The sequence below is a fragment of the Saimiri boliviensis genome, chromosome 5 (assembly GCF_048565385.1).
Source record: "Saimiri boliviensis isolate mSaiBol1 chromosome 5, mSaiBol1.pri, whole genome shotgun sequence".
Lineage (NCBI taxonomy): Eukaryota > Metazoa > Chordata > Mammalia > Primates > Cebidae > Saimiri > Saimiri boliviensis.
The window spans coordinates 65,416,165-65,427,668 of record NC_133453.1 but is presented as its reverse complement, the minus strand read 5'-3'; the positions used below and the strand labels follow the sequence as shown (position 1 = coordinate 65,427,668).

The following is an 11,504-nucleotide window of genomic DNA, read 5'->3' as shown; positions in this document are numbered from 1 at the left end:
AGGAAAAGGTTTGAGAATGTCCGTGGGGACACGTCTCTCCAGGGTCCGCTGTCGAGGACCCAGAAAACCACAGTCCCTAAAAGTTCTAGATTTTCCAAGAACCCTACACTGTCTTCCTTTAGAAATCCATATTCGGGATTTTGCATTGTTTTGCAGCCAAATAAGCATTTCTGGGTGATTTGTTTATTTATAAAGGAAATGCAAAGTGAGAGGGTGTCTCTCGAGGTCCGTACTCTGCTTGGGGATTGCTGACGAAAGTTGTTATCTTCCTGTTTGTCCCAGGAGCTTCATAAAGCGCCCTCTTCACCTGTGGAGCCGGAGCTACTAGAACAATTCGCTCTCATTGCTAACTGCTGGAGGCGAATCCGCCTTCCGACCCGCGCGGGGGAACCGCGCCAGAGGCCCGGCAAGCTTAGGCGGGGACTGGCGAGGCCCTCGGTGGGCGAGCCCCGGGCGGAAAGGCCTGGGAATTGCTTCACGGCGGCGGCTGGGGCCAATGGGGGCCGAGGGAGCCGCGCAGAGGGCCGGCCCCTACCCTTCCCCGCCGCACCTGGTGGGTCGGGTGTCAGGCGGCCTCCTGGCGCGGGAGGCGCCTCTGCCAGGCAGGGTGTGCGCCCTCTCATCCTCGGCCTCCCCATTTGGGTTTGAGGTGTGTTCGCAAGGTTGCCAGACGCGCATCCAGAAGGAAAGCACCGGAGCACGTAGTGGGGGCGTCGCCTCGGACGGGAAGGGGGCGACTCCAGCCAGAATTCATCCCGTCACCCTCCTCCACCCCCTTCCGGCTTCCTTTAGGTTCAGGGCGACGTCCTCCTGCTGTAAGAGGAAGGAAGCCCCGCTCTGAGCCCCGGAGCCCTCGGACCTCCACTTCTGTCCACGCCCTCGCGAAGCCCTTCAAGCCAGAGGGGCTGGGGAAACGCGGCTCCGGGGCAGGTCGAGCCGGAGGGTGCGTTTCTTTCCATTGCAGGCAGCTCTCCGCGTTCATCCCGCACATCTTCATCATTACTGTCACATTCTGGGCATTTTGGGGGTGATGTGAAGTGTGGCATGAAGGGAGGAGAAAGGGGGAAAGTGCTGAGGAGTTACCTCTTCTTTTCCCGTCAGCAGGAACCGGGTTTTAAGAGCCTCAATCAGGTAGGAGAGCTCTCAGCGGCCCCCGCTTTCCCAAGCCTTAGACTTTCCCCGGTCTAACTTGTTCTCACAACTTTTTAAAGGCCTTTCTCCTTTTTGATCAGAGAATGACCCAAGGCCTGCAGGTATTGCATGTTTTTATCTCTTTTCAAGAAATGGTAAGTATAGTAGAGGTTTTCTTTTTAAGAAAACCTAAATAAGATTTTTAAATATTCTTCAGCTGCTGACTATTTTAAAAATATCTTTCAGCTGCTTCAGGCCTTAAAAACGCTGCTTTCTTCCCGGTCTTAGTCCGGGGTGTGGAGCTGCGGTCCTCCGGAGCTGCCTCCACCTGCGTCTTGGCCCAGTCGTCATTAGGTAAGAAGAGCGAAATGGCTCAGGTGGATTTTGAACTCTTTGAGCTTCAAATGCCAAAGCATACGAAATGTTCAGTGATTAAAACTGGGAAACGCCTGCTTCCAGTAGCGTGGAATGATTTGATTCACTATCAGCAAGCAGTCTCATGGAAGATCAGCAAGAAAGGTCTCTCCAAGCCTTTCAGATGAAAAGCTTTCTTAAGGCTACAGCCCTCTGGTTCAAAACAAGATCTCCATTTTACAGTGCAAGGTAAGTAGACCTGCCACTATGCTGCAGAAACCTCTGCCCATTTTGGCCTTTATTAAAATGAATTAGGACTAATTTACTACGGAGACGTTCAGATAAACAAGTTCTAACCCAGCAACTTGATCTTTCCTGGTTATTTATAAATCGACAGCACCTCCTACAGGAATTAATTTGCTAGTGTTATGTTAAATGTTAGGAGACTTCCAGGGGGAGAAATGCCGGCAAAATGCCTCGTGCAGTTCCAGGTTCATGGATCAGTAAGAAATGTGTAGGTGTACCAAGATTTCTTTCTTTCTTTCTTTTTTGTTTTGTTTTGTTTTGAGACGGAGTTTCGCTCTTGTTACCCAGGCTGGAGTGCAATGGCGCGATCTCGGCTCACCGCAACCTCCGCCTCCTGGGTTCAGGCAATTCTCCTGCCTCAGCCTCCTGAGTAGCTGGGATTACAGGCACGTGCCACCATGCCCAGCTAATTTTTTGTATTTTTAGTAGAGACGGAGTTTCACCTTGTTGACCAAGATGGTCTCGATCTCCTGACCTTGTGATCCACCCGCCTCGGCCTCCCAAAGTGCTGGGATTACAGGCTTGAGCCACCGCGCCCGGCCCAAGATTTCTTTAAAGTAACTTCTCTATGAAGTGTAAGAATGACAAATTTCACCAGACTGGTTTTCTAAAAAATGTCCCCGGTGAGGACTTCTGTTTGGGTTCTTAAGTAATAGATTCATTAAATCTGGAGGATTCTTCTTGAGCTTTAGGTACTTAGAGGAATCTCTACACATACTAGACGTCCTTTTTATTATGAGGTTCATCTTAGAAGGTTCATCTCCTTGGTTTTTAGCTTACGTTTCAAAAGCAAAAGTAGAATTGCCTAATATTTTTATTTAAAAAATAACTTCCTATTGTTTTCTCCATCATTAGGGTAGGTGGAACACATTAGCTGATGAGCCTTTTTAAAACTGTTTGTTATCATGGTATGATTTTCTGTGAAAAATGCCTCTCTTCTGTTTTTAAGTTTACAAAGTTAGAATGCTAGTTCATTAGGGCTGTTGAGCAGCCTTGGGTAACCAAGGCTGAACACCAAACAGAAAATCAACATCTTCCATAACTACGTGGATTTTTTTTTCCCCCAGAATTAGATGGGTAAAAATATTGGGGCTTCCCCCCCACCCCCCGAGACGGAGTTTTTGCTCTTGTTACCCAGGCTGGAGTGCAATGGCGCGATCTCGGCTCACCGCAACCTCCGCCTCCTGGGTTCAGGCAATTCTCCTGCCTCAGCCTCCTGAGTAGCTGGGATTACAGGCACGCGCCACCATGCCCAGCTGATTTTTTGTATTTTTAGTAGAGACGGGGTTTCACCTTGTTGACCAGGCTGGTCTCGATCTCTTGACCTCGTGATCCACCTGCCTCGGCCTCCCAAAGTGCTGGGATTACAGGCTTGAGCCACCGCGCCCGGCAAATATTGGGGCTTTTGGCAGTACTGTATAGTTTCTCAATCCTATCAATAAGGATAATTAAATCAGAGACTAAAAAAATTCTCACAACCACTTTATAAAGTTAACAGTGGACTAATTGGCCAAGCATGGTGGCTCATGCCTATAATCCCAGCAATTTGGGAGGCTGAGGCAGGCGAATTGTTTGAGCTCAGGAGTTCAAGACCAGCCTGAGCAACGTAGCAAGACCTCAGCAAGACCTCATCCGTGGTTTAAAAAAAAAAAAAAAGTGCACCACGTTTTGTGGGTCAAATGAAAGAAGTATAAGAAATAACATTTAATTCATTTTAAATTACAGGATGCATTTCAGCATTTCTCTTCATGAACACTATTGCTTCGGAAACCCTTTAAGGCAGTAAGTATTGCATAGGTTTTGACATTATAAAAAATTATAAAGTCTAAAAAGGCATAAGGTAGAAAATAATCACTGCAACACTGATGAACTCAAGGTGTAAATTAGCAGTCTATCAATTTCAAATGCATGCTTTTTAAGTGAAGGGATCTTTGAGGTGCGCGGTAAGTTAGTAAACAATACTGTGGAAGGGATTCAAGTTCCTCTCCTCTCCGTGTTAAAAGTCTAAATAATCAAGGGTTGCTTACCCCTTCACTTTCTATTAAATTAGAGGACATTTGATTTTCGTGTGTGCATAGACAAGGCAAAGACATACATCAGACCATGTGGAGTGGTTTTACTCCTTTCAAATAGGAGTTATTTGACAGAATTTATGAACTTGTGACTGCCAGTGATCAAAACCATCTTTGTTTTGTATTAAGTAGCAGATTTTTTTTAAAAAAAGGACACTGGTAACAAAAATACTTGTGTCCAAGATGTGAAGTATGTTTTTTTGGAGCTGCATGTTCCTTGTGACTTTACACCAGTTCTTTCTGTAGTTTTCCCTTACCATATCCTTTGAAACACAAGGGAAAACTTGCAGCTAAACTTAAATATGCCTTATATACCTACACTGGTGAAATATATAAAAATCGTTTGCATTGTTTCATTTGAAGTAAAATCCATCTCCTCCCCACCCCCGTCACCCCTCACTGGCAGGATCAACCAGGTATGAAGTAAAATCTTTAATAGTTGTATGTCAGTAATAGAAAGGCCATTCGTGGAAGGCAGAACAGTCCCTCATAGATGTACGTTTCCTAACCCCTGGAACCTGTGAATGTTACATTACACAGAAAAGGGGAATTAAAGTTGCAGATAATTAGAATTAACATTGATCTTAAAATTGGGAGATTATTGGCCAGGCGTGGTGGCTCACACCTGTAATCCAAGCACTTTGGAGGCCAAGGCGGGTGGATCACCTGAGGTCAGGACTTCAAGATCAGCCTAACCAACATGGTGAAACTCCGTCTTAAAAAAAAAAAAAAAAAAAGGGAGATTATTGTATGATATTCAGGGGGCCTGATGTAATCACAAGGGTCCTTAAAATTGGAAGAAGGATGCCCAATGTCCAAGTGTCAGAATGATTAGATATGAGAAGGACTTGACTCTTGTTAGCTTTGAAAATGGAGCAAGGGGGCCAGATGCCAAGAAATGCAGGCAGCATCTAGAAGCTGGAACAGGCAAGCAAACATACTTTCCCCTTAAGCTTCCAGAAGAAACACAATTCTACTAACAACACCTTGACTTTAGCCCAGTCAAGGTCTCACCCCATGTCAAACGTCTGACCTCTAGAACTATTAATACAGTTGGGACTTTTCTTTTTCTGATATGGAGTCTTGCTCAGTCACTCACACTGGAGTGCAGTGGCGCGATCTTGGCTCACTGCAGCTTCCGCCTCTGCCTCCTGGGTTCAAGTGATTCTCCTCCCTCAGCCTCCCAAGTAGCTGAGACTACTGGCAGATGCCACCACACCCAGCTAATTTTTTGTATTTTTAGTAGAGTTGGTGTTTCATCCTATTAGCCAGGCTGGTCTCGAACTCCTGACCTGAAGTGATCCACCTGCCTCGGCCTCCCAAAGGGTGGGATTACAGGCATGAGCCACCGCGCCTGGCTCAGCTGGACTGTTTTAAGTTTGAGGTAATCTGTATGCCAGCAAAGAAAACTAATATCCAAATGTAAATATTCTATAGAAAAAACACCAAAAGGGAGCTTAAAAGTTTTAAAGATTAATCCATTGTTTAATTCATACCAGTAAATTTGAATGATTTTATACTTTGCTTCAAGCAAATTCAAATCCTAGAATAACAAATGTGAATTGAAAAAAATTAAATTATACCCATTCAATGTACTGTCATTCTTTTAATGATGTTTCAGAACAAAGAAAATGTCACAGAGTTTTATGAGGTTTTTATCTGGTATATGGCACAAGAAAGTTACCAACAGAAAATATTTCTACAGTCCCAAAATAGCTTACTTACAAATATTTGCAAAATCTGTTCTTATGGTACTCATGTAGTTTTGTATTTGAATTGACAGTTTACAGAGACGAAAAATTAAAGTTGAGGTTTTTTTTTTTTATTAGAAAGACAATAGTACATAATTTAGCCCTTGCTAAATGTATTCAATAAAAATGTGGAGATATTTTATTCCCAGGTAACTGTCACATACAGTCTTTATTCTCTTTCTACTTCTGCTTCATTCTCTTTGTGTCACTTTAGCATGCTTATCTCCTGGGTGCTCTCTGTACATTTTTTCCCCTCTGTATACATCTATGCCATGGCTGCTGGTGTCATTTCTTCTACTTTGCTCTTCTGCGGGACTTCGCTGTGGCCATTTTCTTAACTCCTTTTGCTTATAACTACCAGGACTTCTGCTCCGGCTTCTCCTGCTCCTTTCATCCCTGCCGTGGCTTCTGCCACTCCCCTCATTTCTTTCAGAGCCTCTCTTCTCTGGGCTATGATTACGGCTTCTGGACTTTTTGTCAGAATCGGAATGGCTCCGTTTGCTGTTCTCCCTAGAACTCCCGTGTTCTAAGAACCTGGGCTTTTCCTTGTTATGGTGACTGCTGGAAAGTTCTTCATGAAGTTTTCTCTTCTTAGACTTCTCTTCAGAATCACTGCTGTTCTGCCCTGAACACCTGCTTTTCTTTCTTTTCTTCCTTTCTATTTTTTTTTCTTTATTGTCACTCTCACTCTCACTACTGCTTTCTGAAGTCTCAGTAGAGGAAGAAGAAGAGGATTTATGTTTTTTGTGTTTACTTCTGCTCTTCTGAAGCTTTTTCTTCTTTTTTCTATCTTTTTTCTTTTTTTTCTTCTCCAGTCGATCTAATTTCCTGTAATTGGGAAATAAATAGTAACAGACTGTAAAAAATAGTTATTTCATCAACTGTAAGTTTCGAACAAATAATATATTTTCTTAGAAGTTATTAAAAATGGTATCCATGGCCGGGCACAGTGGCTCACACCTGTAATCCTAGCACTTTGGGAGGCCGAGGTGGGTGGATCACGAGGTCAAGAGTTCGAGACTAGCCTGACCAACATGGAGAAACCCTGTCTCTACTAAAAATATGAAAATTAGCTGGGCATGGTGGTACACGCCTGTAATCCCAGGTACTCAGGAGGCTGAGGCAGGAGAATTGCTTGAACCTGAGAGGCGGGGGAGGTGGAGGTTGCAGTGAGCCGAGATTGTGCCACTGCATTCTAGCCTGAGTGACAAAATGAGACGCTGTCTCAAAAAAAAACCAAAAAACTGTATCCATGTATGAACTCATTGTTTACTAAATGAAAACTCATTTTCTTCCTTTAAAATTATTCAAGGCATTTATACATTAAATTAAAAAATTAAATGCATTAGCCAATTTTCTGACTATATTTCAATAGTAATGACTACTATTTTGTTAAATTCTTACTGAGTTAGAACTTGAAATTATATAGTACTCTAAATGGTCCTCTAATCTAAAGAAATCTGTGAAAGGTGTGTAACCTTTCACACCTTTCAGTTGGACCTACTATAAAAGCAAATATATAACTATAATCAGATGAAAAATTAATTTTATGTACTATTTTACAGTATATAAATATTAAACATTACATTATCAAAATTCCAGAAAATATTGTCCAGAAATTGAGTACACATTAAACTTTTGAAATATTGGTTTTATAAAATAATATAGTTAATACCTGTTTTTAACAATTGTTCTGTTTTATAAATAGGACAATTCTATTAAAATGTTGTGAATTTCTAAACTTGTTTATATGATATGTTTCAGTTACTCTGAAAATACATCTCTAGGTTCTGTCTAGCAATTCTCAAAACACTACATACTGAAAACATCATGAGCTCCCTCTATTGGACTCAGCAGACATTTCTTGGACTCTTTTAATTTGGAGGTAGTCTGTTGAACAAAATTCACGTTTACCCTAAATTTAAGCATTCTTTCTGCATTTCTCATAAAATTTTACAGAACATTTAAAAAAGGCCAAAAACGTTTTCTAAGAACAAATTGTTTGCGAAGATACATACACATCTCTTTTGAAAAGTAACAGCTACAAATTAAACATTCTGAAAAGTGCAATAGTTTTTGTGGTATACTCTGAGTATACAATCTTACACTCATTTCCATGTTACTGAAAAGAAAGACAAAATTGTATTAGCTATGAGTGAAGAATAAATCAATAAATGTGATGCATGGATTACGTACCTTCAGGAGCTCTTAAGATCAGAGTTGAATATGATACTGAGATAAAACATAAGGAAAAAATAAATCTATTAAATATATACTTTTAAATTACCTGAGAAGTTTCTGTTTTTGTTTGGTTGTTAGTGACTTTAAAAATTCAACTTCTGGATCTTCTTCACCCTCACTTGCAACATACTCCTGAGTCAACAAAGACATCATTAAATTGCTAGATTTCATGGAAGGTCGTTATCAGATAGGAAAGAAAAGATTTATAAACAAGATTTGTAACAGGGACACACTGTAGATGAATATGATGTTTCAGATTGGAAAATGGGAGGGAATTAGAAACTTTTTGTAGTCTACTTGCCAAAGTGGATCATAAGGCACTAAGAGGTTAACATGACTGCTTTGCCAACATTAGGAAACTTTTCCAGGAAAAGGATGATAGACAAACACAGATAAAATGTTTACAGCATGACTTCCATTTTCTATCTCTTGAATTTTAACACTTGCCAGTATAAATACTTTATTTTTAATTTAATGAAATATAAAAAAGAAAACCGAGTTTTATAGAAAGGTCAAAATATCCACAATTTTAGCCTCTATAATTTCAACGATACATTATCAACTATATAATGCAGCCCTTCAAACTGAATCATTGTCTGGATCTATGTACAGTTTAATAAACTAAGTTTAAAATATTTTCTACAATTTTTAGGGGTTTGTTTTTACATACTTCTAACCACTGGTTCTATTTAATGTCACATCAGGGGTAAGTTAGCAGGAAGGAAAACCCAGCAACCTCATCAGCAGTTCAGTTAGATACTTTATCCACATAAACTCAGAGGAATAGTTTCATTTATTAAAATATAGGTTTATAAACAATTTCTCATTTAGGTTAAAAAAAGCAAAATCAAAATACATTTTGGGCATTTTCTTTGCTCTATCTTACTTTCCTATGGATATATGCATATTGGAAAACATTAAGTAGCAATTCACAAGCAATCACATTTAGATTTATAGACATTTTCAGCTTACTGATAAAAAGATCATTACCTGTGATGGATCATTTGCGGTCAAGTTTCTCCCCAGTACATTTCGTTTTAGTGCAAACCCACTGTTTCTCATCTCCGCTATTAGCTCCGAGGGGTGCATCGATGGCCCTGTTCACAAAAATCACAGTTTGAATGTATCATTTATAACTCTCTACCTTTTTCGGACTCCACAGTAGGAATGCAGTTGAAGCTTTGTTAAGTAAAATCACAGCTAAATCAACTCAATAATCTTCTGCTGAGCAAATAATCAGATATGATTTTCTAAAACAGCAGTCTGGAGATTCAGAATAGAAAATAATTGCATTTTTCTTTACGTGCAAGGGGAGTCTTCTTATGTAACTTTGTCATACTGAAAAAGATACATTTATATGTTATCTGCTTGGCAGTTTTTAGTACAAAATCAAAGCAAAATATTATTTAAAAAACTACAATTAAACTTTCAGTATTCTCTCAGAGTTCATTTAAAAGATACATTTTTACAGGTACATGAGAAATTTATTATCCTCATTTCCATCCAAAATTTCTCATCCTTATTTGTCAAATAACAATGCTGAATACATTGCCATGTGGTTGCTAAACACACACATACACCATGGGTAACCATCAAGTACTTTAATTAATCTTGCTTTTATTCCCAGACTTTGGAATTTCTAATTACTGGCTTGGGTTGGTAACAAGCAGTTTTAGGCTGGCTACTGGTGTGCACGTTTTGTATTTTTTTACAAGACCCTACTATTTTTGCAAAATCTCAGACTAAAAAGTGAGCTTTTTGGTCCCAAAATAGGGACTAACAATACCTTTTAAAATTTTTCAGCTGGGAGTCGTGGCTGTAATGCCAGCATTTTGGGAGGCCAAAGTGAGAGGATCACCTGAGCCCAGGGGTTCAAGACCAGCTTGGCCAACATGGCAAAACCCTGTGTCTAAATAAATACTTTTTTAAAAGGTTTGCTCCCTACCCTCAAACATAAGGTTTATGTAAAGTAGGAGAGACTCTTAGCTCCTTTTGTATATTCCTGTTTCATTTTGTTTTCCCTGCAGGTAGCAAACTAATGACAACATTTCATGGCAGCTATTTAAAGTTGCCAGCCTAAATCACCTATACTGGCTTAAATGAACTACTCCAGCTGATGCATCTGCCATTTAAGGAGGAAAGAGACAGTTACTGCCAACAAGAAGTTCATAAGGGAGGGTAGGGGGATAGAAAAATACTCAGAAATGAATTCTCTAGTTTGTTGATTAAATACTTTGTCTACTTCTCTTTACTGCTTCACTGGTCTTTTACCACTCATTTGCATGTTCACCTGCATGTTATCAGGGAAAGCAAAAGGTAGTCAAATTTGTTTACCTGTCCAAAGGAGCTTTGGTTAAAAATTTGGTGAGAAAAACTGTTATAAGATGATATCTTTTACTGGATTTCCTGGGCTTTACCATTCTATTCATATTACCAAGAACAGCTGGAAGCTTGCTCTAGGTATTAGGGAGATGATGGGAAAAAATTGTGTATTATTGGAGTATGGGGGAAGTTATTAATGATGTAATAATTTTAGGGAAAAAACCTTAGTTAAAAACAAAAACACGGGCCGGGCGCGGTGGCTCAAGCCTGTAATCCCAGCACTTTGGGAGGCCGAGGCGGGTGGATCACAAGGTCAAGAGATCGAGACCATCCTGGTCAACAAGGTGAAACCCCGTCTCTACTAAAAATACAAAAAATTAGCTGGGCATGGTGGCGCGTGCCTGTAATCCCAGCTACTCAGGAGGCTGAGACGGGAGAATTGCCTGAACCCAGGAGGCGGAGGTTGCGGTGAGCCGAGATCGTGCCATTGCACTCCAGCCCAGGTAACAAGAGCGAAACTCCGTCTCAAAAACAAAAACAAAAACAAAAACAAAAACAAAAAAATACCATAAAGTGGCACCTCTTATTATATTAATATTTTATTTTAAACCAAGAGGGTTTTTAATTTTTCTTCTATACAAAATTTTTAATTCCTATATATTACTTTAATGGCCCCTTATTCAGTTTGGTTGCTACTATTGATAATATAGTCTTAAATAAAACTGAATTTGAAATATTAATACTGGTTGCCTCTAAATGCCATAAAAGTGTTCATACAATTAAGAGCTTCAAACGAGTAATAGAACATTCACTTTGGTGGCTTCTCAAATTTCACATGTAGGAACTTAATTTTATAAAATAGAAAATATCTCTTCTGAAGTGTCAAAACTACATTTTCTTGTCAACAATTTTATAATATGTCAAATGAATTCAGATAGCAAACTTGTTAAGAATTAGAATAAAAACCACTCCAATAAAAGGTCACAGAGCTTGGCCATCATGATGAGAAGTTATACTAATTTCATGAGTTTTCATCACAAGATGGGTAATTTTAATAAGATACAGAAAACATGACTTCTTTACAATACTTCCAACTACTTCAAGAAAATGATCTATTTCTCCAGTGTCAGAGATTATACAGACTATTAAACATTACTCTTCTAGCATTTGTATTTTTCAAACACCCCCACTGAACTCTGTGTCGTGTGTAAATTTAGCATACTTCCACACTGTATGACTGTAAATACGGTGCTTAGTGAAGTGCTTGACAAATAGTACTTAACAAAGACGAACAACTATTATTTTTACCAATAGCTATTAAACTTTC

At 39.8% G+C, this 11,504-nt stretch overlaps 1 protein-coding gene and 1 long non-coding RNA gene across 4 annotated transcripts in view; one reads left to right on the top strand and one right to left on the bottom strand.

Moving 5' to 3' along the window:
- Positions 1–678: 678 nt before the first annotated feature.
- Positions 679–10,657, top strand: LOC141584586 (uncharacterized). 2 transcript variants are annotated; one of them, XR_012517715.1, is made up of 4 exons: positions 679–1,485; positions 1,591–1,734; positions 3,517–3,573; positions 9,883–10,657. It is a non-coding gene; the product is annotated as an uncharacterized LOC141584586 (long non-coding RNA). The 2 variants fall into 2 exon arrangements; XR_012517714.1 differs by having other exon boundaries at positions 679–1,734.
- CIRSR (corepressor of RBPJ and splicing regulator) overlaps positions 5,450–11,504 on the bottom strand; it is a 42,052-nt gene continuing 35,997 nt past the window's right edge. For both annotated transcript variants that reach the window (XM_003921851.4, XM_074399452.1), the window contains 3 exons: positions 8,846–8,952; positions 7,902–7,987; positions 5,450–6,442 (listed from right to left, as the gene is read on the bottom strand). In XM_003921851.4, coding sequence (XP_003921900.2) covers positions 5,806–6,442; positions 7,902–7,987; positions 8,846–8,952 — 830 coding nt within the window. In that variant the 3' untranslated portion in view covers positions 5,450–5,805. The remainder of the gene's footprint in view (positions 6,443–7,901; positions 7,988–8,845; positions 8,953–11,504) is intronic.